The sequence below is a fragment of the Trypanosoma melophagium genome (genome assembly GCF_022059095.1).
Source record: "Trypanosoma melophagium isolate St. Kilda chromosome Unknown ctg5segment0, whole genome shotgun sequence".
NCBI classification, from domain to species: domain Eukaryota; phylum Euglenozoa; class Kinetoplastea; order Trypanosomatida; family Trypanosomatidae; genus Trypanosoma; species Trypanosoma melophagium.
Window position 1 is genome coordinate 361,455 of NW_027125187.1, and position 26,134 is coordinate 387,588.

At 36.7% G+C, this 26,134-nt stretch overlaps 9 protein-coding genes across 9 annotated transcripts; all 9 read left to right on the forward strand.

Annotated features, from left to right (window-relative positions):
• Positions 1-308: 308 nt before the first annotated feature.
• On the forward strand, positions 309-1,448 carry LSM04_002098 (RNA recognition motif domain; the record flags this gene model as incomplete). Its single annotated transcript, XM_067329549.1, has 1 exon — positions 309-1,448. One exon carries the CDS (start codon positions 309-311, stop codon positions 1,446-1,448), a length of 1,140 nt encoding a protein of 379 aa, XP_067187244.1.
• Positions 1,449-6,715: 5,267 nt separating this feature from the next.
• On the forward strand, positions 6,716-7,702 carry LSM04_003644 (RNA recognition motif domain; the record flags this gene model as incomplete). The annotated part of the gene is made up of 1 exon (XM_067329550.1): positions 6,716-7,702. The coding sequence occupies one exon, from the start codon at positions 6,716-6,718 to the stop codon at positions 7,700-7,702; it is 987 nt and encodes a 328-aa protein (XP_067187320.1).
• A 3,313-nt stretch (positions 7,703-11,015) lies between these two features.
• On the forward strand, positions 11,016-12,413 carry LSM04_005185 (uncharacterized protein; the record flags this gene model as incomplete). The annotated part of the gene is made up of 1 exon (XM_067329551.1): positions 11,016-12,413. One exon carries the CDS (start codon positions 11,016-11,018, stop codon positions 12,411-12,413), a length of 1,398 nt encoding a protein of 465 aa, XP_067187400.1.
• A 363-nt stretch (positions 12,414-12,776) lies between these two features.
• On the forward strand, positions 12,777-13,589 carry LSM04_004462 (uncharacterized protein; the record flags this gene model as incomplete). Its single annotated transcript, XM_067329552.1, has 1 exon — positions 12,777-13,589. The coding sequence occupies one exon, from the start codon at positions 12,777-12,779 to the stop codon at positions 13,587-13,589; it is 813 nt and encodes a 270-aa protein (XP_067187360.1).
• Positions 13,590-14,048: 459 nt separating this feature from the next.
• LSM04_006208 (uncharacterized protein) lies at positions 14,049-15,683 on the forward strand (the record flags this gene model as incomplete). The annotated part of the gene is made up of 1 exon (XM_067329553.1): positions 14,049-15,683. One exon carries the CDS (start codon positions 14,049-14,051, stop codon positions 15,681-15,683), a length of 1,635 nt encoding a protein of 544 aa, XP_067187446.1.
• A 333-nt stretch (positions 15,684-16,016) lies between these two features.
• LSM04_001218 (WD40 repeat) lies at positions 16,017-18,527 on the forward strand (the record flags this gene model as incomplete). The annotated part of the gene is made up of 1 exon (XM_067329554.1): positions 16,017-18,527. The coding sequence occupies one exon, from the start codon at positions 16,017-16,019 to the stop codon at positions 18,525-18,527; it is 2,511 nt and encodes an 836-aa protein (XP_067187208.1).
• A 284-nt stretch (positions 18,528-18,811) lies between these two features.
• Positions 18,812-20,947, forward strand: LSM04_005360 (Triacylglycerol lipase; the record flags this gene model as incomplete). Its single annotated transcript, XM_067329555.1, has 1 exon — positions 18,812-20,947. The coding sequence occupies one exon, from the start codon at positions 18,812-18,814 to the stop codon at positions 20,945-20,947; it is 2,136 nt and encodes a 711-aa protein (XP_067187411.1).
• A 218-nt stretch (positions 20,948-21,165) lies between these two features.
• On the forward strand, positions 21,166-22,113 carry LSM04_001282 (uncharacterized protein; the record flags this gene model as incomplete). Its single annotated transcript, XM_067329556.1, has 1 exon — positions 21,166-22,113. The coding sequence occupies one exon, from the start codon at positions 21,166-21,168 to the stop codon at positions 22,111-22,113; it is 948 nt and encodes a 315-aa protein (XP_067187210.1).
• A 498-nt stretch (positions 22,114-22,611) lies between these two features.
• LSM04_006755 (Protein kinase domain) lies at positions 22,612-25,131 on the forward strand (the record flags this gene model as incomplete). Its single annotated transcript, XM_067329557.1, has 1 exon — positions 22,612-25,131. One exon carries the CDS (start codon positions 22,612-22,614, stop codon positions 25,129-25,131), a length of 2,520 nt encoding a protein of 839 aa, XP_067187467.1.
• Between the last annotated feature and the right edge of the window lie 1,003 nt (positions 25,132-26,134).

Sequence of the window (26,134 nt, forward strand, 5' to 3'; positions counted from 1 at the left end):
CAGAGCATACATACATAAGTGCATTCAGGGAAATAAAAATACAAGGAAATAAGGAGGGAAAAAGGAAGAAAACGAAAAATAAGGTCACCGAGTGAAACAGAAAAACAATTCACCACTACACTCTCACAAGCAAATTTTTATTTCCACTTCAAAAAAAGAGGAAAATAAAAACCAAGACTCAAAAAAAAAAAAACAAGGAAGCAAGGAAAAAAAAAAAACACACTTACTTGCACACCAAGAAGAATTTCTTTTTTGTTATTATTTACAAAAAAAAAAACTCAAAAAGGAAAACTAAACGGATTTACTGAATGTCGTACAGCAATCTTTTTGTGGCCAAACTCCCACGCAACCTGAATGATGCCGAATTGGAACAGATCTTCTCCGGGTATTCTCCAGTCAGTGCCAAGGTAATGTTGGATGCCGCCACTGGAAAGAGTAAGGGCTTTGGCTTCGTACTCTTCAACACGGAGGAGGAGGGGTATAAGGCGTATGAAGAAATGAATCGTAAAAGCATGCGTGCCTGCAATCACAACTTTACACTTGTGATTTACCCCTCACAGCACTCTGGCAAGGCCGCCGCGAGTGCCTCCAACGCGCTCTACATTCGCAACATCCCTATGAGTGTGCCGCAGCAGCAGGTGGAGCAGTTCCTCGCGTCCTTTGGCACGCTCCTGTACTGTGCGATGCGTGAGGACCACTACGGCAGTCCGGTGTGGGTGGTGTACGCGGAGTACGACTGCCTCGACTGCTCCGCCAACGCCCTGCGGAAGCTGCACGGCAACAGTCAACACTTCGGCAACCCGCCGGTGATGGTGAAGTACGCCGACAACGAGGAGGCGAAGCGGGAGAGGCGGCGGCGGCGGGAGGAGGGAAAGTCCGCGCCCGCCCCCGCCCCCCGCAGTGCGTGTGTCTTCCCGCCTCCCCGCCGCCTGCACGGGGGGTGCCACATCGCCCTCCCCAGCAGCAACAGCAGCAACAGCGCGGCCGGCTGCTCGCGGGACTCCGCCAGCTGCTCCGTCGGGCCAAACCACAGCAGCGATGCCGCCTCGTCCGTTTCATCGGCGTATAAAGTGCTGGACGCCGTCTTCACCGCCACACCACCGCCACCACCACCGCCATCACAGCCACCGCAGCTCTTCTTCACCGCAGCCCTAGGACAACTTCCGCCCATGTACCCGATGGAATTTCCCTACCACCCACAGCCACTCGCACATGCCGTGATGCACCCAGGTCATCTTGGCGGGTGCCCCAGTGAGAATATGCCTCCATCCGTCATTGTTCTTCAAGATGGACAGCAGTTGGTGCTCGCCCCAAATGCCGTAAATGTGCGCCCTTCTGACTTTGCAGCTTCAGCAGGAAACACCTTGTTCTGGCCTTCTATGGATGGAATGTATTCCACGGCATCATCACATCCACCACCATCTTATGCCACTGTGCCTTTCATGTAGAGACTTCTTAGCTAAATGTTCCCTTTTCTAGGTGGGAATACGTATTGGAGAAAGAAATTAATTTTAAAGAATTTTTCTTTAAATAAAAGGCAAGAGAAAACATAAGAAAAAAATGAAAAACACAAAAAGAAATCTAATTCCTTGTTCCTATGAATATTTCGGTATCCTATGGATGTCTCCACTTCTTTTTTCTTTTTGAGGAGGGGATACGGGTGGAAGTTTCTTCATTGTGTCTCTCTCATACTTTTTTTTCGTTCCTCATGCGCAGACACAAGAAAAAAAAAAACGCCCATGCACATACGCACAAACACACAGTTACACTTGCAATTACACGGAATACCGACGTGGGACGAAAGAAGCTCACTTGCCCTGTCTGTGAAACCAGGTTTGTATGCATGTGTATCTGGATATTTATGTATATGTGTGTATGTCTGCAGAAGTAGGAGAGAAAGAGAGAGGGACATAGCTAGATATTGGAGGAACAAAAGGTGCAGCAATGTGGAAAAGAAAGAAATACCTTGTTTTCCCTTATCAGAAGTAAGGACTGTTGTGATACAATTTGTTTATTTCTTTTGGTTTGTGCATTTTTTTTCTTTTTTGACCTTCTTTTTGCTTGTTATTGACTTTTTTTCCCTGGGTGGGTGGGTGTGTGTGTTTTAAGTTCTCGTGGTCGCGTTAGTACTTCTCCCTTCTCCACTGTACAATGCACGCAAAAGGGTGAAAACGTAAATGAGTATATATATATATATATATATATATATATATATATATATATATATATATATATATATATACCTCTGAGAGTGAGGGGGGATTAATAAGCAGATATAGGTAGCAAAGAACGCGGGAACGGAGATAGAGGAAACAAAAGGGGTAAAATGGGGTTAGGAACATTATTTAAATTTATATCTCTTTGTGTACAAGGGAGCTAAATTCATTTTTTTTTTTTTTTATATATTTACTTGTGTGTACATAAAATGTGTATACGTATACATATGCATATGACTCTGTGTACGCCGTTAATGAGGAAGAAAAAGTATGGGTTTGTTGGGAGTGGTGGAAACAATATGGAGATCAGAAGAAGAGCGCCAAAGAAGATCCACGTATGAGTTTGTGTGTGTGGTGGATCCAATCCACGCCCTCTGCGGCGGCGAAGCGGAGGAAAAACGACGAAAAAAAACAGAGAAAAGAAATACATAAGCGAAGCTGAGAGATAAATTGAAGTAAACACTCCCGGTTCACAGAAAAGTAACGGGAAAAAATATATATAAAAGAGGAAAAAAATAATAACAAAAAAAAGGGAAAAAGTGCAAAAGGACAGAACGGAAAAATATATTAGAGAAAAGAAAATAGAATGTTATTAAAGGGGTAGGGCCTGTAGGGCTGGTCAGAGATCCATTCCGGTACTTCCCGAGTGGGAAGCAAAAGCAATACAAAAGAATACCCAAAAGAATGAAAATACCCGGCAATCAGAAGAAAAGAAGAAAACGAAACAAAAATAAAAGTAAAAGCAAAGGAAAACAAAAAGAATAAAAACGCTTATAACCAAAAGCAAGATAATATCGTTCATCATTTGCACTACGTACGGGGACCATATCTACGTCCGTATACGTAACATACAGCAGGAAAAAAAAAAGAGAACAAAGAACGTATATATCAATATATTTATATTTATTTAGTTATTTATTTTACGTTTTTTTTTTTTTTAATATATATATATATATATATATATTTGAGCAAAAAAAATATTAAGGACAAAAGAAGACAAAAATCATTTCTTTTTTATTTACGCTTCCCCCTTTTTTTTACAGAGAGAGGGAATTTTTTTTATCTTTTTTTCAGTTTGTGTGTGTGTGTGTGTTTTTTTTTTTCGTGATTTTTAACATTTCCCGTTTTCTATTTACTACTAATTAATTCTACTGGGCTTTTTTTTCACTTTTGCATTATTGATGTGAGTTTGTGTTAATTGTGTATAAAGAAAAATAAAAGAAAAGAAAACGAATCGAACGAAAAGAAAAGAAACAATTGATAGGGAATGCGTGTTCCTTCAAATAGAAACATTTTTGCATGCTTACTGCTGCTAACTATAATACAAATATATATATATATATATATATATATATATATATATATATATATATGCTTACTGGATATTACTGTACATATTTTGAAGACGATCTTTTTTTTTTCTTTTTTTTTTTAAATACACCGCTATGGTGTTATTTGCAAAAGGAAATATTGTTGAAGAGGTGCAGTAGAAAACAAATCCATGAAAGATGAAAAAGTGAAAAGGCAATTTAATTAGGAATAATAACTTTTTTCTTTTAAGGAAAAAAATTCTTTTTTTTTGTTCTTTTTATTTTTTCCTCCTTTCTTTTTTTATGTGTATTTTTCTTACATGAACTTGTGCCTGACAAAAAAAAAACATAAAAGGAAAAAAGGGTAGGGGCTAAAGACGTTGGTGTGAGGATAAGAAAATAATAAGACATATCTATCTATCTATCTATATATATATATATATATATATATATATATATATATATATATATATGGATATATGGATAGAAATACAACACACTCAAAGTCACGCTTCCATAAACAACCAGAAAAGTAGTAAATAATATCGGGATAAAGGTAACTTTCTTTTATTATTATTATTATTATTATTATTATTATTATTATTATTATTATTATTATTATATTTATATATCCCTATTTGTGTTTGTTGTTTTTCTTGTTTTTTTATTATTTTTGCAGTTGTTGTTTCCCCACTATCATAGAACCCCAAACCTGGAGAATAAAAACATGTTTACATTTGTATGGACACATGTATGAAATTATAATTCAAATATTATTTATAAAAATGTATATTTTGACATATGATTATATTTCAATAAGCAACAACAAATTTTATATTTCCCAATATATGCCTCAATGGCTCTATATATTTATATATAAGACATGTGATAATGAGGAGGTGCAAAGTCAAATGGCAGGAAATACTTAAATATATTTACAAAAATACATAAGGAAAAAAAAGAGAGAATGAAGGAAAATTACAAAAAAAAAACATTATTGTTTTTTTTTTTGTTAGTACTAAGTAAGTATACGCTACTAGAATTAAGCCAAAAAAAAGAGATGAAGGTAAGGAAAGAAGAAGAAAGGAAAATGAAAAGAAAAAAAACGAGACTGTGAATAACGACATGGTTCACAGAACACACCCTTCTTTATAACCAGAGATTTCTTTTCTTTTTTTCCCTTTTCTGGGATAATATCCCGATTATCCCTTTTACAAGTTGGTGTTGCTTTTCTGTTCATTGCTTGAGTTTTGTTTTATTTTTGTTTTTCTCTGCGTGAACAAGCAATATCCGGCAACACGATGACTATATGACTCGTTCCCATAAATGGAATTACGATCATTTATTATTATTATTATTATTATTATTATTATTATTACTTAGTATTATTATTATTTAGTATTGATATTATTTTCATTTCGTACATTTTTTCCTTTTTTTTTTTTTTTTTGGTTGAACAGTCAGAGATGTGACACCACAAAACCACTGCTTTCCCTTTTTTATATTGCTGCTATTGTACTTTTCCTCCTTAGTTTTCATTTTTACTCTCCTCTATACTTGCTACCTATATATTATATTATATTATATTATATTATATTATATTATATTATATTATATTTATATATTATGACTGTAGGAATAGATGTGGTATGGAAGAGGAAAAAGTACAATGACAACGTAAAATAATAAAAATAATAATAATAATAATAATAATAATAATAATAATAATAATAATAATAATAATAATAATAATAATAATAAAGAAAAATGGAAAGAAGAAGGAGGAAAAGCAAAAGAAGGGAAATGAGAAATGGTTTATGCGGATAAACTTTCTTTTTTACAGAATTAATTCCATAAGAATAATTAATTAGTGAGTTAATGAATTCACAATGCTAAAAAATGAGCAAATCACACGTAATCATACAACCTCACCACATATCGCCCCTCAGTGCGGCGTATTTACTTGTTGAATGAAAATAACAAGAACCTAAAAGATAAAAAAAGGTGAAATCAAGGAAATAAGAAAACAAAAGGAAAGAGAGTATACTGATTTTTTTTTTCGTTTATTCGGCTCACGATCGTTTCTTTTTGTTTGTTAATGTCTCTTTATTGCAGTACTTTATAAAGAGAGAAGAAGATAAGAAATGAACGATGAATGTGGTAAAAAGAAAAAATGATCTTACCCATTCGATGACGCTTTCAATACGAAAAATATCTCTTTTCACTCGCTCATAATGATAACATGAACATAGAACCCATCAGCATTATATATATATATATATATATATATATAGTGTTGTATTGTTCTGTGTTTTTTGTTCCGCATTGCTCTTTTTGATCGTTTGCTTGTTTTTTTTTTCTCATTCACAACACCATCATCAAGAAAGGTATAAAAAAAATCTAAGAGAGTGTTTTTTTTTTTCGTTTTTTCCATCATACTTCAGTCAGTGTTTGGGGATTATGAGAAGAAAAATTAAATAAAAAAAAAGCAGCACTTTTCTCTTTCAGCAATGCGAGGGAAACAGAAAAAAGAGGATTGCTGATTATTTCTTTATACAGGAGACCAATTCATATCTCCACTCATATAAAGTGGAATTATTTTTCGTCTCCTCTTTTGCTTCTTCATTGATTTCTCTTTTTCTCTACTGATGGTTGTTATGTTTTTTTTTTTGTTTGTTTGTTTGTTTTTTTTTGTTTGTTTTTTTGTTTGCTATTCCTTCAGTTTGATGTGGTGCTGAAACTCAAAGCGGTGTTAGTTTGCGTGTGTGCTGTTCTGCCCCATACACCAAAAGCAACCTTATTATGCCTTTTCCGCATCTTGCAAAGGAGAAAATGAAAAGAGGGGAGACAGAAAGCAGAATTGTTGACATACGGAAAGAAGAAGAAGAAGAAGAATATGAATAAAACAGAAGAATCGTGAAGCAAAGACGGAATAATATGTGCCTGATATGGATAATTTTATTTTTATTTGTAATGGGAATGGAAATATAGTTCTCTTTACTTTCTTTCCTATTCACTCAATCTCTTTTTCACATTGTCTGTCTCAACTGACCATCCATTGTCCTCTCACTGTTTTATCTTGTATATCCTCCCTCCCTTCCTCCTTCTTTCTCTTTTGACTAGCTTATCTTTGATACGAAAGGTCAACAGACTTAAGAAAAAGAAGAACGCTACACATAAACTAGAAAGATGCCTTATCAGAACCTCTTTGTGGCCAAACTCCCACGCAACCTGAATGATGCTAACTTAGAACAGATCTTCTCCGGGTATTCTCCAGTCAGTGCCAAGGTAATGTTGGATGCCGCCACTGGAAAGAGTAAGGGCTTTGGCTTCGTACTCTTCAACACGGAGGAGGAGGGGTATAAGGCGTATGAAGGAATGAATCGCCGTCAGGTAGTCACACCAAGCCATCTATTCCATCTCTGTGTATTTCCCTCGAAGCACTCTGGCAAGGCTGCCTTCTACGCCTCCAACGCGCTCTACATTCGCAACATCCCTATGAGTGTGCCGCAGCAGCAGGTGGAGCAGTTCCTCGCGTCCTTTGGCACGCTCCTGTACTGTGCGATGCGTGAGGACCACTACGGCAGTCCGGTGTGGGTGGTGTACGCGGAGTACGACTGCCTCGACTGCTCCGCCAACGCCCTGCGGAAGCTGCACGGCAACAGTCAACACTTCGGCAACCCGCCGGTGATGGTGAAGTACGCCGACAACGAGGAGGCGAAGCGGGAGAGGCGGCGGCGGCGGGAGGAGGGAAAGTCCGCGCCCGCCCGCGCCCCCCGCAGTGCGCGTGTCGTCCAGCCACCACAATCAAAATCAAAATCAAAATTACAATTACAACAACCATCACACTCCACCCCGCAACGGCCACAGCAACAGCAGCGAAACTCGGAGTGTGTGGTGAAGGCTACAAATACATTTCTGATGCCAGTGGCAACTGCCGCGGCGACGGGTGTTGTTCCTGTTGCGGCCGTCCATTCCGTGGATTCAGTGATGTGGTCGCAGGATACAAGCACCAGCAGTCCTGTTGAGAGCAATGGGAACAGTAACAGTTTTGGCGCTGGGGGTATTGAGGTGAATGAACGCAAAAATCCTGCCGTGGTGTATCGCCATAATCCCTACGCCTTTACGCACCTCGATAAGGAAGCTGTAAGACAAACTATTCTGATGACCCAATAAATGTTGCTTCCTGTCGCCCGTAATTCGCCACTGTGGTATAGGGAGAAGAAGAACTGCGAAACTTTTCCATTTTTCATAGTTGATAAGCCTTCTGAAATGGGGCGTGGAGGGTTGTGGAATTTAACCCCATATTCATCCCAAGAATTTGGTAGAAATGGGATATACAATGCATTTTTCTCATTTGTTTTTTTTTTTTTGTTTTTTTTTTTTGTTTTTTCAGATATGGTACCTTCGTGCGTTTTATCTTTATTACTTTATTTCCTTCTGTATTTTTGCTTTTTAAAGAAAAAATCAATTTTTTTTTTTTTCCCTGCTAAAGAGAGGGTGAACGGATTTGGGTGAATGGCTGGAAAAGCATTCCTCCGTTGCCATGTCACCTGAAAAATAAAATATATTGCCTTTTCTATCTCACTCTCTAACTCTATCTCTTCTTACTATTATAAATGAGGAGTGATTGGAATATCACTGCCTTTCGTTTGTCTTGATTATGTTTTTTTTCTTGTTTCTTCACTCCTTTTTTCTTTATTCTGTATTTGTGGCGAGATGTTTCTGTGCGATGCGATCTCGTACGTAATTAACCATTTTTATTCATTTATCTCATATGTTTATTTTCATTTACTCATCCCATTCTATCCTGACACTCCACACATACATCTGTTTATATGCATATGTATATAAACAGAACTAACCTTTACTTTATTGAACGTACACATTAATGAGATTATCCGCATAAATAACATTGGATAAATCTCTTTTATTTTCTCTCTTTTGCTCCTTTGTTTTTTTTTTTTTTTTTTTTTGGTTGTTTGTTTTTGGTAATGGAAATCTCTTAAGGTATGAGACCTTGAATGTGGCACTTACCTCTCACTATGGCTGCTACTATGGGAGCTGCACAGCTGTTGCTGGTCTGCTTGTTCTGTGGAGGGGAATTGAAAATGGAAAAAGGGAAAGAAAAAGAAAACCATCTAGAGGAGTGACCAGAGAGAATAAGAAGCAGAAAATAAAATAAAACGAAAGAAATAAATAAAAAAGGACAGAGGGCCAAACGGTATTGCTGTCAAAATAATAGCGTAGAGGACCTGAAGGGAAGGGGGGTGGAAATAGGTGTAAGGGAAAGAAAAAAATAGAGGAGATTGAAATGACAACAGTTTTTTTTTCTTTTTGTACTTTTTTTAGTCTAACCACTTTTCTTTTTGCTTTGTTTTTTGGGGTTTCCTATTGTAAATGAATCTTACTCTCACTCCTTCGTCTTAAATCCAGACGGGGGATTTTTTACTTTTGTCTTTATTTTCGTTTTATTTTGTTGGTATTTTTTTTTCTTTTTTCTTTTTTTTTTACTTCTGTTATTACTTTTTGGAACGGCAATCCTGTTTGGCCGTGTGGAAAGACTGCAGGAAAGAAAAAGAGAAAGAGCATTTATTTTTGATGAAATAGGAAACGAAAAGGGGGAAACATGGAGAGTGTGGGGAGGCAGATAGAATAGATTATTGTACAATTAAATCTGTATATGAACTTTGTATCATTTATATAAAGATAAAAAGACGAAACGATATCTTTTTTTATTTTCTCCACACACAGACGTTCTCTCCGTGTTTTTATTGTCCTTCTCTCTTGGTTTTATTTTCTTTCTTTGATTTCACCTTAACTCATTTTTTTTTTTCACTCAATCACGCCTTTTTTTAAACAACCGTATACAAACACATGTGTGAGTTCTTGATTTCTATGTATTTTTTTTCGTTTTTCGTATTTGTGTTTGTGTTTGTGTTGTTTGGAGTGGTAGCGTGAACGCTCTAATAAACGAGAAACAAATGAAATGTGTCTGTGATGATAAATAATGCTAGATTTCTTATAGTAAAGAATCGCATATATATATATATATATATATATATATATGCATTTATGTAAGTATGTGTGTATTGGAGGTGAATCACGGATAAGCGAATGGGTAATAATTGAAAAAAAACGTTTTATTTTGTTGATTTTTTCTTTTAATTTCTTTTTCCTTTTTTGCGAAACAACAGTAAAACTGCAACGCGTAGACCAGCGGTGAATAACATACATACTTCTCGAAAACTCAATAAAGAAATGTATGTATGAATTACTCCTTGTTTCTGTAGTTATGCGTAATCACGCATCTCTCTTACCCACCCATCTGTAAGACCAAAACGAAGTATAATTAGTTTTTGGTTCCCCTTATGTTAAGGAATACTTAATCTTATTTTCCTTTTTAAAAACGCTTTGAAATTCTTTTTTCTCTTTGTTTTTTGTTTTTTGTGTGCTCTCCCTGTCTTTATGGAATATGCCATTTATTTTATTTTTATTTCTTTCCATACGGTTCTTTTTTTTTTCTGTATTATTACATTTCCATTTCTCACGTTTATATGTATACACATATTCCGTATTTTCCCTTTCTTTTTAATTCTACCGCACATGAGTGGATTCCATATATATATATATATATATATATATATATATATATATAGAGAGAGAGAGAGAGAGAGAGAGGGAATGGAGATTAAAATACACGTGTTGTGGTACGGGGAAACACTATTGTAAATGATATATATAAATATAATGTGCTTGTTGGAAACAAAAGGTGGAAAAAAGGGAAAAATAAACAAAAGAAAACAACAGGGTGGAAGTATTGAAGTGAAATAAAATAACAAATTGGCAGCAGAAGCAGGAAAAGAAAAGTGAGAGGATGTTAATGATGATGGTCAGAAGGGAGGGAAGTTTACTTTGCTCCCTCACTCGCTACATATATCATCACTCCCTTTTTTTTCTTTTCTTTATTGATTTTATTTCTTCGCAGGTGCGTCATGTTTAAAGGCCGCTGAGAAGAGTGCTTACTGGAGTGAAAATGGAAAAAGACAATGATTTTTATTTAGTTGTGATTTGAATTTTTTTTTGTTATTGTGTTACTTTAATTTTTGTTTTTGTTTTTGTTTTTGTTTTTGTTTTTCTCTGTTTTTCTTCAATTGAATCAAGGAAAAAACATCCGACAAAGAGTACATGGAATGAATTGGTTTCTGTTTGATCAGACCCATTCTACCAGTAACTCCTACCTCTCGCCATCTTTTTTTTTTTATAATCTTTCTTGAGTTGGATTCTTTTTTTTTATTTTAAAAAGATTCATCATATCTCTAAATTATTTTGTTGCTTTCTTTTATTTATGTTTTTTCTCGTTCTCTTCCTCTTTCTTTTTCTCTCCCTTTATTCGTAAAGGAAGGCAGTTTTCTACCGTTTGGTACGGAAGAAATATCCCGGGCTTTATTCCTATTTACATAAACACTCACACACAAAAAAAAGAAAAATGGATTTGGAGAAAAAGATGGTCCCATCAGAGGCATCGTATTACGTCTGCGTAACCCACGATTTGCTAATGCAGCTGGACTCCCTGTTAGAACAATTAAGTAAGCAAGGGAATAGTAATAATCCAGAGGATTATATTATGATGGAAAAGAAAATAAACCGAATCATTCACGAACGTTTACCCAAACTTTTACAACAACTATGGCAAGAAATCTGTCTGGGCGTAACAGCCAGTCTTAAGGCACATACATCGAATACTAGTCAGAATGAAATGATATGGACAGAAATAGGAGAACAGTGCTCACAGTTATCTATATTTCGATCTAATTACCGGTTTATTATGGCCGCTCTCTCTGGAAAGGCAATGTCGCACAAAAGCGGCACTATCGTAGAAATTCGCTCCATGGCACGATTACTGCAATTGCGGGAATATGCATTAGCGTCAGATGAAGGGCAACAGTGGAAACAATGGATGCGGGATTTTGTAATGGAATTATATCAAACCGTGTTGAATTCTATACAAAATGGGAATGTGGGAATAGATGAAGTGCAGAGAAAAATAACGGTATGTAAGGAAACTATACGTGGATCTTCATCTCAACAACAACAACAACCATCACCACCACAACAAATACAGCAAAATCACCGCTTGATTTCATCTAATATAAATCTAGAAGCAGAGGTAGAAAGTTATTCAGATGAAGAAATATGCAAGGAACACTTGAAATTTCTCAGGGCAGCGTGTATCGGCTTAGCAGATGATCTAATTAATTTTCTGAAACCACATATACTGACTTCACAGTCATCACCATCTTTGGAGGAACAAAAATGCAACGATGTAAAGTCCACTCTCTCTGATAGTGAAAAGAAAACAACTAACGAGGAGAGAACAACTACCGAAGGGAAAATAACTACGGTTGCAGAGTTGTCTGTAGTTGTGAAGGACTCGGATTTAACATTTGGTGCGGATCGTTGGGTGTTCTTTCGTACTCGCCCCAATGATACACCACCACTCACACTTGATGAAGTCGCCCAGCAGGTGCGTGGCTTCTATGCGGTGTATAATGCTGAAAAGAGTAATATGGCGATCGCATTAGCAGATGGATACGGGGAGGACTACACCGATCTCTTTGATTCCCTCGAATACCGCTACTGCTTCCCCACACCCACAATGGAAATAACAACAACTACTGTTAATACTGCTACTACTACTACTACTACTACAGGAATAACAGGAATAACAACATCAACAATAGAAACAGCAACAGAGGAAATGCCGATGTTTGTTCCATCTGAAAAGCAGTTGTTATCTGATGGGGAAGTTCATAAAGAAGCGGAAAATGGAGCAGAAGTATCAAATAAAACAGGTGAAGAAGGTGGCGGATGTTCTGTTATGTGAAGAGTAGCTATTTTTAATGAAAATGAGAACGACTTATTTGTTTGCTTTTTCCTGTTTGAACAGAACGTGTTGCAAAAGCTCTCCAATCTGTGGAGTAATTTCCAGAGAAGGGTATTTTTGTATGAAGTTGCTTGATAAAAACATTCTACCTTTCTTTGTTTGTTTCTTTAATACTTTTTTTTTGTACAGTTTCTGCAGAACTGCATACAATGATAATATCTAGCAAATGAATTATTTTTTTCCGTTTTTTTTTTCCCTTCTTTTCTCTTGAATCTGTAGATAGACAAAAAAGGTAAAAATAAAAAATAAAAAAAATAAACAAGAATCATATAGACTGATAGAGAAAAGTGTATTACACCCACGATGTACTCTTATGTTAACGGTAATACTATTCATGATATCCAGGCCCAGCGGCTCTTCACGAGAATAGACGAACAATTAGAGCGATGGAATAAAAAGTATGGATCTATAACGCAACCCACACGACCAGAGGCAACGTCAGTCTCTGTGAAGGAGAAATTAGTTTCTGGTGAAACAGGGAATTCCTTAAATGTAAACTCTGGTAATAATAGTGCTACTGCTAATACTACTACTATACAGGGACAGTTTAGTACAACACCAACAACAACGATCTCAAATAGTGAGGATAAACTTACAAGTTCGGAGTTACTCTCACGTATTGCAGTGCTGGAAAAACAACTACGTTCCGCTGATGATGATCGTTTAAATCTGCGGCAACTTTTATCCAAGACGGAACGTAAACTTTCAGAAGTTCTCAACGCACAGAAGGCACTTCAAAATGAATGGTTAACATTTCGAGAAGAGATGTTGAGATTGTCTCGAAAGAGTAATGAAGATGAGATAACAGTATCAGCATCAGCATCCAACCGAGAGTCTGATAAATATCATTCCACACATTTCGTGCATAGTCATCAGAGTAACAATAATAATAGCACTAGTAGTAATAGTACCTTCTCTGGGCCCCCGACAGTCACCTCGACAGAGTTAGCAAACACACAAGGTGTTTCCTCATCAATTGGTTTTCGTATGAATGAGGGAGTACCTAGTGCGATGCTGTTAATGACTACTTCCTCATTAGGTATAGAACCTGCGCAACAACGTAGGATGGTGTTAGAACATCTGGTGCGTCGTCTCTCAGTTCCCCTTGGATCCTGACATCTATGATACACTAGTCGAGGGAGGAGTATGAAATGGGAATGCATAAAAAATAGAGAGAGAGAGAGAGAAAGAAAGAAAGAAAGAACGAAAGAAAGAAAGAAATAGTGTGTGTTTGGTTTCACTTTTTTATTATATTACATGAATTGGGGATTATTCCCAAATAATTGCTACAATTATTTTACTAAAGGATCTCTATGGGTGTGTGGTTATGTCTAAAGAAGTAGTGTCTATGTATCCTTTTGCTTTATTTATCTGTACTGTTATTGTTATTATTATTATTATTATTATTATTATTATTATTTTATATCTTAAGGACAAGGCGTATTCTTACTCAGGGTGAAGAACAAGAACAAGAAAAAAAAAGGACTCTCTGTCTTATTTTCTTCTTGTTCTTGAGTTTTTTTTGTTGTTGTTGTTGTTTCATCTATTTTTACTTTTGTAGGCGAGTGAAGTAAAATGGTGCTGCATATTTCTCTTGTAGGGAAGTCCAATCATTCTCCACTAACACGATTGGATCTACTAGAGAAACTGCGCCGTTTTTCACCTCGTGCGTATCACGCCACTCGCTCCTATTTGTGGACGGAAGATAACTTATTCACTAGTCTGTCTCCTGTGCCACTTGCTGTAGAAGCCCCTAGACAGTCTTGTTATTATGCGTTTAAGGCGGATTTATGCTGTGGTGGAAATAACGATGATGTTCGTGTTATTGCAATGCTTCTTCTAGATCTCACTGCCGCAGTAGACGGCATCGTGGCTGCTGTAACAGAAGAAGAAGAAGAAGATGCGAGTGATGTGTTACTTGTAGAACTGGCTGATGTGGTTGAGGAATCGGACGAGATACGCCGTGCTTACTTGAGGCGATGGGGCGCAGAAGAACATAACTATCATCGTAAATTGGTACACCGTGTTGTATTATCCTCAGGTAATCTCTTTGTTCTTCCACTATCTCTACCGTATACGAATTTTATAAAAAATGAATCACGAAAGGGAAATGATATTATGGAACTTCCTTTGGTATTTCTTAATATGAAAAAGGAAACACAGGAATGTTGCCTTGAGAGAGAACTCACAGAAGCCTTGTATGATTGGTCAAATGGTGTAGAACGGGTAATGCGAGAAGAATCTTGGCATCTCACAATAGTGGCTGTACCTGCTACTGTGGCAGAACTAATTGATCTTTATCCACATCTTCTGCAGAAAGCATTGTTACACCACAGTGTTCGAGAACCATTACATTGGCTTCAAAGTGGTAAACTTGCTTCAATGTCATCTGTTTTTACAGAAGATATTGTTCGTATTATAATACAAGAGTACCGTATTTTACTAAAAAACAATCTTTATGTACGTGTACCATTAAAAATGCCAAGACATACTTTTGCACATTTTTATTCTACAAGTTTACCTCCGTCTCTGAGAAGTGAACCGCTAGTGATAAATCACTCCTCAACTAGGGATGAAAAAAATCTGAATATAGTTACAGATGAAAAGGAGGTTCTACTCGGTCTACAACTTACAATTGCAATCCATCGACTTCGATATGGGGTTCCTGGTTCTCATGGAGAAGTTATTGAACGCTTTTTAAAAGATTTTCAACGTCGAAAAGATGAGACAAGTGCGATTTCTAAGGATGTGTTTTCACAGCGTAGCCTGAATCGATTACGACGACGAATGATGCCTGTGGCATCTATACAAGGACACTCTACTGATTGGATGCATGTATACGCACAGGAAGCCGCCATGACGTATGATGTTACAGATAACGAATTGGCTCACTTTGATGAGACTATGCTTAACAGCACTGGGAGTGACTCTAGTTCACAGGAGGAGCATAATAGCGATGAATATGAAAGTGATGGAACTGGATCTACTTTAGATGATGATGATGATGCGAGTTATGGTGTGGATAGAGCGATTGCAGAGATGGAGCCTCTGTTGGAGGCAAAGATGCGAGAGGCGGTGTTGGGCAGCAGTAGCGGCGGTATTAATGAGAATGAGAATGAGGAAACAGCAGCACTAGCAGCGGTGGCGGATAATGTTTTATTTCGTGAAACGGTTCAAATTCTCGCTCGTGATGATCTACGCAGAAGGTAAAATGAGGAAAGGAGGAGGTAAAGAAAGAAAGAAAAAATGGAGGGAAGAGAGACTAAAATGGAATATAGAATGTGATTATGCATTCTTTTATTTTTTTTTTCAATAAGAAAAAACTGTGGATTCACTTTTTTTGTTGTTGTTGTGTTGTGTTCTTGTTTTTTTCTTTCTCCTCATTGAAAGGAAGTGTAGTACAGTCTCAGCATAAACACAAGAGGAAAACTAAGTGAAAACCATATATATTATTTTTATTTATACAGATATATTATTAATAGAGTTAGACAAAAGAAGATTAATAAATATAGAGAAGGTCAAACCGAAGAAAAATAAAAAAAAATGCCACAATCAGCTGAGAGTGTATTGCGTGAATGCCAATTGCGTGGTACACAAGTAATATGTATTGCTGTTTCTTCTCAGTATCTTATTTGGTGTACTCATATTGGTGGGGTTTCTAAACTGTATGTGTGGTATTACTGGGAAGAACAGCCCTCCACTGAGCCGCTGGTGGAGTTGGGATTCACACCATCTCTCGTCTCCTTATTTCAAGAAAAGATTCTCCTGGTAGGCGAAAGAGCATTGGCACTTTTTACACTAGAACGACATCCACTCTCCATGTTCTCGGAAAATGTAAAAGATGATGATAATGATTATGAGAATGACGATGAAGAAGAAGAAGAGTATTCTATAACAGAGGAATTTGTCTATGGTTGTGTTCTAGAAGATGTGAGTCACGCCACATGGACACCAGATGGTTTAACGGTTGCCCTTTCCTCACCAGAGCAACTCGTACTGGTAGATTGTCGTGTTGGATATACTAGTAATAATAATAATAATAATAATAATAATAATGATAATAGTGTTAACAGAGTAGATAATTGGCCATGTCAGTTCTTGGATTGTCGTTGTTGGTATGATGATAGCGGTGCTGCCTTTGCAGCATTTAGTGCAATTCGTTTATTTCTTATATCAGCCCAAACCCATTTAGTGAGTGCTCGTTATAAAAATGAGGATGATGGTATATGTTGTCATGTGCAGTCCATACTTGATCGGGATGGTCATATTCTTTCAAGTGCCCACCAAGTAAGTAGTTTCGCTGTTGGCGGAAGTGAAGAGGGTCATCTCGTTGTGGGATTTTCTGATGGAACGGTAAAACTCTTACAACAAGAAACATTAGAAGTTTTTTTTACTCTTAATGTGACTCGACAATTATACCGAGCATTAGATCCATCTACAGTTCCAAAAGAAGTGGAAGGGTGTGTGTGTGTACTGAATGTAACAGTAGGTAGACGATATTTATTATTAGTACGACCAGATGCTGTTGTATGTTATGATAAGAACTCCATGGAAATATTAACAGATCGAACGTTGTTTCTTGATAATGATATCTATGTATTATGTGCTTCTTCAGGTAATGGTTCATGGTGTATTTGGTCACCAAAGAAACAAGAATTTCTCTATTATGTTCCTGGAGTAGAATCAAGTAGTACAAACAACTACAATGATGATATGATTCATGCCCGAGAAGCACTACGATCAGAACTTTTAGAACCTCTTTTATTACCTTCTCAACAACAATTGAATGCTGCTGCTGCTGCTGCTGCTGGAAAAGAATCTGGCAAACACGATAAAAATAATAGTAATAATAATAAGAAAAAGTTGAATTTAGATAAGCCAGTAACATTTGGACACCCAATTAAAAGTAGTGGTTATGCAGCTAGTGTACCCTGGAGTGTTCAAAAGCAAGAAAAGGAAATGCGTGCTAAAACACGTAAACCTGTACGTCTTCCACCTCTTACTGCTACACCTTTGCGTTATAAAGCCTTACCACTTTCTGATTATCCCTTACAACCAATGACAAATAGTAATAAAATTCTTTCAGCTGCACCTATTCATCGTGCTGTTGTAACCTCAGCTACATTTTCAGCAGCGGGTGCTGGTCTTGTTACTTCCTCTGGTGATACAACAGCAAATTGGCTTAAATATCCGGTAGCAAAAAATGGAGGAGATGGTAAAATGATGCGGGCACATAAGGCTTCAGTTAACACGGCAGATATTAGTCTTTCTATTAATACACCTATTGTTGCAACTGGATCAGCAGATGGAATGATAGCGGTATGGCAACCTTGTAAACGTGCATCACCGTATATTATGCAGCAAGTTGGTAAAGAAGTACGTACTGTAAAGTTCTTTTACACAGATAAATTTCTTTGCTACGCTACTGGAAACACAGTATCCTTATCTCGTTACGCTTTAGATGATGGTGGTGGTGATCTACATCGTAAACGTAACGAATCCAAAATAGAAAATGTATTAAATTTTAATCCAGGTTCAGCTCAGTGCGTGGTTGGGATAGATGCTATAAATTATTTTACCTCCAATATTATAGTTTGGGCCGGATCAAATAAAACTGTTGGTATTTATGACGTTTCAGCTGAAAAAAATATCCGTATCGTTGAAGAAGCACATACCCGACCTATACATCACATTGCTATGATGACCGCCAGCAGGTATGCCACACCCAGTATAAATCTTTTACATATGTATATAACAGCTGGACTGGATAACACCGTTCGACTTTGGGATCTTCGTCAGGAGCGATGTGTGCGGCAATTGGCATTTCATCGTAATACAGCCGTACCCGTTGGAGTGGCGATTTCCCCAACGGGGGCGATGATTGCCGTGGGAAGTGAGAATCGCAGCGTGTGCGTCTACGATGTGGGCTCCGGTGCGGCTCTGGATAGTGTAATTGTGCCGGATATTCCCACGGCTATTGCTTGGCACCCAGTGGAAAATGTTCTCGCTGTTGGTATTACCACAGGTGCTATACACTTAATGGGACAACGCTAAAGAAGGAAAGGGAAAAGAAAAAAAAACGAAGAAACGGAGGAGGATGTTTTTTTGTTTTTATCTTAAATAGAAACTTGTTTTTCTTCTTCTATCTATGTTTTTTTTTTTTTTTTTGCTATCCATCTCTCTAAGTCGAGAACTATAATTCAGATGATGATGATGATGATGATTTTCTTGGAGTGATAACAAGATTATGTATTCACTTGAAGGACAAAAAAGAAAATGATTCTATTTCTAACTTTTTTTTTGAATTCCTCATAACCATTAGAGAAGATCGTTTGGAAATGTACCCCCAGAGGAATAATTCAGTCAAACATGTGGGAGTGAAGAAGATACATTTACCGCAATTAACACTAACATCATCATCAGCATTGGTTGATGCGGAGGTTTTAACAGATGGAGTGGGAGTTTCATCAAAACGTGCACGAACAATGGCTAGTATTCCTCGAATGAAAAAAAATGTTAAGCAAAACCACCATCAAGCGAGAGTTTCTACTAAATCAAGAAGGGCGCGTAAGAAAGAACGCCCGTGGTTTGCAGGCGTAATCGCTTTTTTGTATTTCCTAGTTGTGAGATGTCTTATTTTGGCTCCATTACATGTTATGCAGAAGTGGATGAAAGAGTATTCGGAACGGATGCAATCTCGTCGTACGGAGCAGCGGTATCTTGATATAATGAATTCCACAGATAGTTTAGAAACCTGGTTTACCGCAGCTACAAACCTTGACAATCATCGTGGAATGCAGGAGTGGAGAACGGAAATATCAGAAAAGACAACATGTAATGCAGAGGGACTTCTACAAGATGCATTATGTGCTAGAGCTCTTGCGTTATCGCAGAATGAACGAGCAATGGGGGAGTTTTTACGTTCACAACTGCATCGTACTGCTCATGGTATAACAAATCCGTATAATTATCGCTATTACACGGGTACAACACGCTATGTAGAAAATTATAATAGTGCAATTGTAAAACTTATACAAACTTTTAGTAGAGCATCATCTAATGAAAAAATTTTTACAACTAGTATTCCACATGGCGAAGTGGTTGAAAATTCTAATTATACACCAGAAACATCCACGGTTAGTGAAAAGGGGAGTGAACAAAAGTACTGGAGTGAAACAGAATTTTGTGATGTAGAAGGTCACCTAGATAGTGCTACAGATGGTGATGGTGATAGTAGTTGTCGTACCACCGTAGCATTCAGACCTAAATTATCATGTTATCTTTCTTCTCTTCTTCATTGGGCATATGAACCCCATCCACCAAGTAAAAAATGTTTAACAGATATTGAGAAATTAAAAGTTTTGGAAGATGCACTACGATCTTATGGACGAAGTGCTCTTATGCTTAGTGGAGGTTCAACCCTAGGTGTTTATCACACAGGTGTTGTTCGTGCTCTTTTTGATGCTGGATTACTTCCAGATATTATTTCTGGTTCTTCGGCTGGTTCTATTATAGCTGCACTTATTTGTACTAAATCAGAAGAACAACTTCGTGTATTAATGAGAGAATCTGTACTTACAGTACAAACTCTCCAATTAGAACCCTTTGATGATGGTGGATTTTTTCAAGGTTTAAAACGTCGAATAAAAACTGGTGCCCTTATGGATGTTCGAACCCTTATGGAATGTCTTCGTACCAATTTGGGGGATCTTACATTTGAGGAAGCTTATCATAAAACTGGTCGTATATTAAATGTTTGTGTGACAAGTGATCAATATAGTGGTTCTCATATGGATAGACATACGCTTCTTAATTATGTTACTTCTCCAAATGTAGTGGTTTGGAGTGCTGTAAGTGCTAGTTGTGCTCTTCCAGGACTTTTTACAGCTGTACAACTTATTGAAAAACGTACTGATGGTAGTTTTCATCGTTTTCTTCCTGGTCAATTATGGTGTGACGGAAGTTTAGCAAGAGATTTACCACGTGAAAGTCTCTCTGCTTTATTTAATGTGAATTATTTTATTGTAAGTCAAGTCAATCCGCATATTATTCCATTTTTGCGAAAACCGGCATCACCGTTGGTTTATAAGCAACAACGTCCACGAAAAATTCTTAGTAGAATTTGGTATGGTTTTTGTCGTGAAGTACGTCATTGGGTTTTAAAATTATTTAATTCTGGTTTGCTATCGAAAACAGGGAAGTTTGAATTACCTTACTTATCATTAACACAATGCTATGATGGTGATATTCTTATTCTTCCTATCGGAAATGTTTTACATGCTGTACCGGATTATTTCAATATTGTGGCTAATCCTAGTCCTGAGTACATTGCATTTGTGACAAGTAAGGCTCAACTTCGTACATGGCCTCATCTTAATCAGATTCGTCACTCTACAATGATTGAAAGGGCTATCCTTCATGAAATCACCTTATTGAAGGAAAGAGTTGGCAATGCTGAAAAAAAAAATGATTGAGTAGATAAAGGTACATGTTTTCTTTCAGTTCGTTTTTTTTTCTGTTTTGTTTTTGCTTTTATGTTAATTTGTTATTATTATTATTATTATTATTATTATTATTATTATTATTATTATTATTATTATTATTATTATTATTATTATTATTATTATTATTATTATTATTATATTGGTTATCAAAAGTAAAGAAGTTTCCCCCGTCCCCCAAAGAAAAGGTGATGGATCCATTTGAATCTCTCTTCATTGCGGTGGTGCATCAAACAACACCGCTGCTGCCCGCCAATTTAAACGCAACAGTCCACCGCTCCCACAACCGCACAGAAGACACAACGACAGATCACATCGCCATTGAAGAGAGATGGAATGCAATAACAAAGAATCGTCATGGTGGGACACCAGAAGGGAATGTGTATAATGGAGTAAAGTTTCGTTTACATGGAGTAGTGCAAGATGGTAATGGGTGTACTCTACAACTTGGTTTGACAGATTATAAGAGTAGTTTGGGGACGACAAGACATATTCACATGTACGCTGAGCTTGCCAAAACAAAAGGTGTAATGTTAGAGAATTATCTTGCTAATGCTTTGGGTGTAGAATGTTTTACTCTTACCTCTGATGGAATGGGAGTTTTATTTTGTCGATCAGAGTCTGTGAGTGAGTATCCTGGTTATTTCTGTTTCCCAGGTGGTCATGCAGAGCCAAATGAAATTATAAATTGGCAGCGTTTTAAAGAAAATCACTCTAGTAATTCTTCTTCTAGTTCTCTATTAAACGATGCCGCAGGATGGTTTGAATATATAAAATCATCCACACTCGTAAATCATCTCTTTGACGCAGCTACAATGGAAGTAGTGGATGAACTTGGAGTAGAATCTTCATCCTGTTGTAATAAGGGACTTATGAGTGTTGTTAGAAATACACAGAGTAGAAAACCGGATGTATGTTTCTTCATTCAACTACGTCTTAGCGCATTAGAAGTAAAGACATGTTTTAATAGTCGAAGAGGTGCGGATGCGTTTGAATCGCTCCCTGACTCTTTACTATTTATGGATCTTAATAGCATCAAAACAGAGGAGGCGGCACGGTGTTTTGTGGCGGAAAAACTTCAGGGAAAAATAACTCCAGCATCACTTGCTTGTTTGTTGCATGGGATAAAATATATCTAGTCACATCAAAAGTTTTACAAATATATAAAAAAAAATAAAGGAAAGTTATATTTTTTTTTGTTTTATTATTGGAAAGTGTCTACAAATGGGTAATGGAGTGGAAAAGGGAGAGGAAGAAGAAAAAAGTACTACAATAGTTATTTACTGGACTCTTTATCTTGAGTTCTTTTTTTTCCCCTTTTTGTTGAAATTTTTTGTTGAAATTCTCTACCCATATCAATATTATAATTTTATTTTATTTTTTAATCTTCTTCTTTTACTTCTTCCTTTTTTTTTCGTCGGTATTGACTCACTTCCCGTGGTCGTTTTCTGCACAGTTTAAAGTAGAGATTGAACTACATTGGCACTGCACATCGTTTGTATCAGGAATTACATACACTCACAATATAAACTCACTCATATACATTGAAAAAGAGGAAGAGAAACTCTGAGGAGTGGCATCAAGTTTATTTGTAGTTCTTGTGTGTTTTACTGATTCCCGTCAGGTGGGAATAGTTCATGGAGAACTACACGTTATGTGGTAAGATTGGCAATGGTGCGGAGGGAGTCGTATTTAATGTGAAACACAATCCAACCAATAAAGGGTTTGCCATGAAGGTGGTTCGTTGTACTGATCATTCTAAAGTAAATGAGGCCCTTAAAGAAATTAAAGTTCTTTTACAACTTCGTCATCAGCATGTTGTCTCATACGTGGATTTCTTTCTTATTTTTCCTAATAATAAATTGAAACAAGAATTTACTATGGCAAGTAAAAATAACGTTCAATTATCTGATTCTACACCAAATTGTCGTATGTATAGTACGAATGGTCTTCTTGGTGGTCATGAACTTGAAAATGATACTATAAACAGTTCTAATGTATTCTGTATGGATCCATCTGAAGTATGTGTATGCCTTGTAATGGAGTTGTGTACATGTGGAGATATGCAAAGTATGATACGTGATGCCAAACAACGTTTTATGGAAAATGGAACACATCCCATTACAGAGGCACAAATTCTTTCTTGGATGGAACAATGTGCTTCTGCACTTACTTTCATTCATGAACAAGGTTTTATTCATCGAGATTTAAAACCAACCAATATTTTCTTTGATAATTATAAAGATGTTAAAATTGGTGATTTTGGTCTCGCAGCTGCAGTCGGTCTTGGTCGTCAGAGTATTGTAGGAACTCCATTATATTCAGCTCCAGAACGTATGTTACACCAAGTATATGATGAAAAAGTAGATGTTTGGGGTTTAGGTGTTGTGATGTTGGAGCTGGTTACTTTATGCGAACAGCCTATTAACAGTCGTGTTTTAGAGAATCCACTGGTTGTTGAAAAAGTAGTAGAGCAAGTAAGATCTATGGGTTTTACATCTAAACTTGGTGGACTTCTACGTGATATGCTACAACGATTTCCTGAAGCTCGTCCCACACCAGCGGCTATTCTCCATCGACTTTCTGGAATGACTACAGGGCCCATTTCACCTTGTGGTATATCTATTCCAAGTATTTCTCTAGGAATGAGTTGTCCTAAAATACCAAATATGTTGTGTGAACTGTGTGAGGTGGAAACTGCGGTTTCAGCGTGTACTAATTGTAGTGCGATTCTTTGTGAAGCTTGTGATCGTGCTCGTCATAAACACCATACTCGACAAAGTCATGAACGTACTTCATTAAGTACTTTACGTAGTAGTCAATCAACAAGAGCACATGTATTAAGTGATGTTGACTCAAACAGTTTACCACCTTTAAAACTAAAACAAAATTGTAGTGCTAGTAATACTTTTTCACGTTTTCTATTTCCAGTTTTTTCTGCTGGAGGAACTTCTATGTGTGGAACTTCCATAACTGATCAATCGAGTAGCGTTTTATTAAAGAGTGTGAATAATGTACTTATTCGTGTACCGCAAGATTGTCCTACAATTACTGCTGCATTATCTACAGTACAACATATGCCCTATATACGTAAAATAGTGGTTTCAGGTAATACAATTCACAAAAATCCTATTATTTTAGGAGAACATTTACCAGATAACATAAAAATTATTGGTGAAAATCCATCTCCTGTTATTGAAGTAGATGATGCTTCTTCCGCTATTACTTGTACCTCAGGAAGTGGAACTATTGAAAATTTTATTATACGTCACGCTGGTAGACGATCCTCAACGGCTGAATCTCGAAATTCTGAAAAAGTACACAAAAAATCTACACGTCCCATTGCCGTTTCTATTACTGGAGGAGAATGGAAAATTACAAAATGTCGTATTTCATGCTGTAGTGGTAGTGGTATAAGTGTAGCTGCTGATGTAGAAGCCGTTATCTCTCACTGCTTAATTCTTGAAGTTAAAACAGCAGGTGTAGTCGTCTTGGAAGGAGGTCGAGGATTATTTGAGAAAAACTCTTTTACTAATTGTGATTTTGCCGCTTTTTTGCTTAAAAAAAAGAGTTCCGCACGAATTCGTGGAAATCATATTACAGAAGGAGCAGAAACTGGTATATTTTGTCAAGACGCTTCTGGTGTTGTAGAAGATAACTTTATTGCAAATAATGGAGGATGCGGTGTAGTGACTAAGGGTTCTGATACTAATATTATTTTTCGTGGTAACAGAATTGTGGCTAATGGGCAAGCGGGATTTTTCTGTTGTGATGGTGCTTCTCCTATTATTTCAGATAATGATATTAGACAAAACAATCGTGCTGGTATTCTCATTAAAACACGAGCCTCACCCAAAATTACAAAGAATACAATTTCTTCTGGAAAAGAGGCAGGTATTTATGTCTTTGAAAATGGAGCTGGTCTTATTGAATGTAATGAATTGTTAGATAACAGTAATGCAGGTATACTCGTCACAACAAATGGTAAACCACATGTCGTAGGGAATATCATTCGTGGAAACCTTTATGAAGGCGTTTGGATTTGTAAAGATGGGGGTGGAATTTTTTGTGAAAATGATCTCCGTGATAACAAAAAAGGACCCAAAGATATAGAGAGTGGTAACGCAATTGCCTGGGTTGGGAACCGTGAAGCGTGAAATGAAAGCAAAGTAAAATATAGTTTTTAACTCTGAAGGATTAAAAAAATATTTATTACAGTTATTTATTTATTTTTCTTTTCGTTTCTTTCAGAGGGGAATGAAAGTTAACCGAGGATGGGTTGTTTTCTTCCCCTTAGCCCGTTATTCATTTCCTTTTGGAAAAAGAAAAGGGAGGAATCCAGAAAAAATAGAGTAAATTAGATTTTAGATACTAAGAAATATATGGCCAGAGCCATATATTTTCTTGAAACCGATTCCAATATGAAAATTGATGCCTTTGAGCTTTTTATATTCCTGTTCATATCACACGTAATTTTTTTTGTAGATACTACTAGCACTGTTACTGTTGTTATTAACGTCTGGGAAATTTGTATATACTAGATGATTCTTATTGTTGTTGTTTTTTCTTTGGAGCAGCGGAAAAACAATCTTCCACACATCACGTTTGTATAAAATAATTCTAGTAGATGCACAAATGAGATATCTTTCACTCAAGTGCTTACATGCCCGTCGTTTTTTAAAGACCACGAATGGAGTATGTTGTTGTCTTTAAGGTGTTTTTTTTTTTTTTTTTGTACCTCTGTGCATATATTTATGTACATTTGTGTATGAAATGTATTTAAGTACCATATCATCTAGATTCTTCACTGTAATTTTTTTCTCTAGATTGTTCATTACACTTGAGACGTTTCATGTTTTTTGGCGGGGATGCATTTCTCTTTCTATTTTGGTTTTCTAACGCTTCTGAAAAGAATGGTCTTGTCGTATGTTATTATTTACAAACGTTTTTGTACTGGTGTTAAATGTTTCGTAAAATTATTTTTTTCATTCTGACAGTCTACAAAGGGTAAGTTTTCGAGAGGTTCCGTCCATTCCAACCCAACCCACAGCGCCGCGAATGGAGGGCGGTTTAAAAGAGCCTCTTATCACTTCCATTTCATCTTTTTTTTCAAGTAGTGACGTTATTTTTACCCATCAGGGAGAAATGTGGATGTATTTG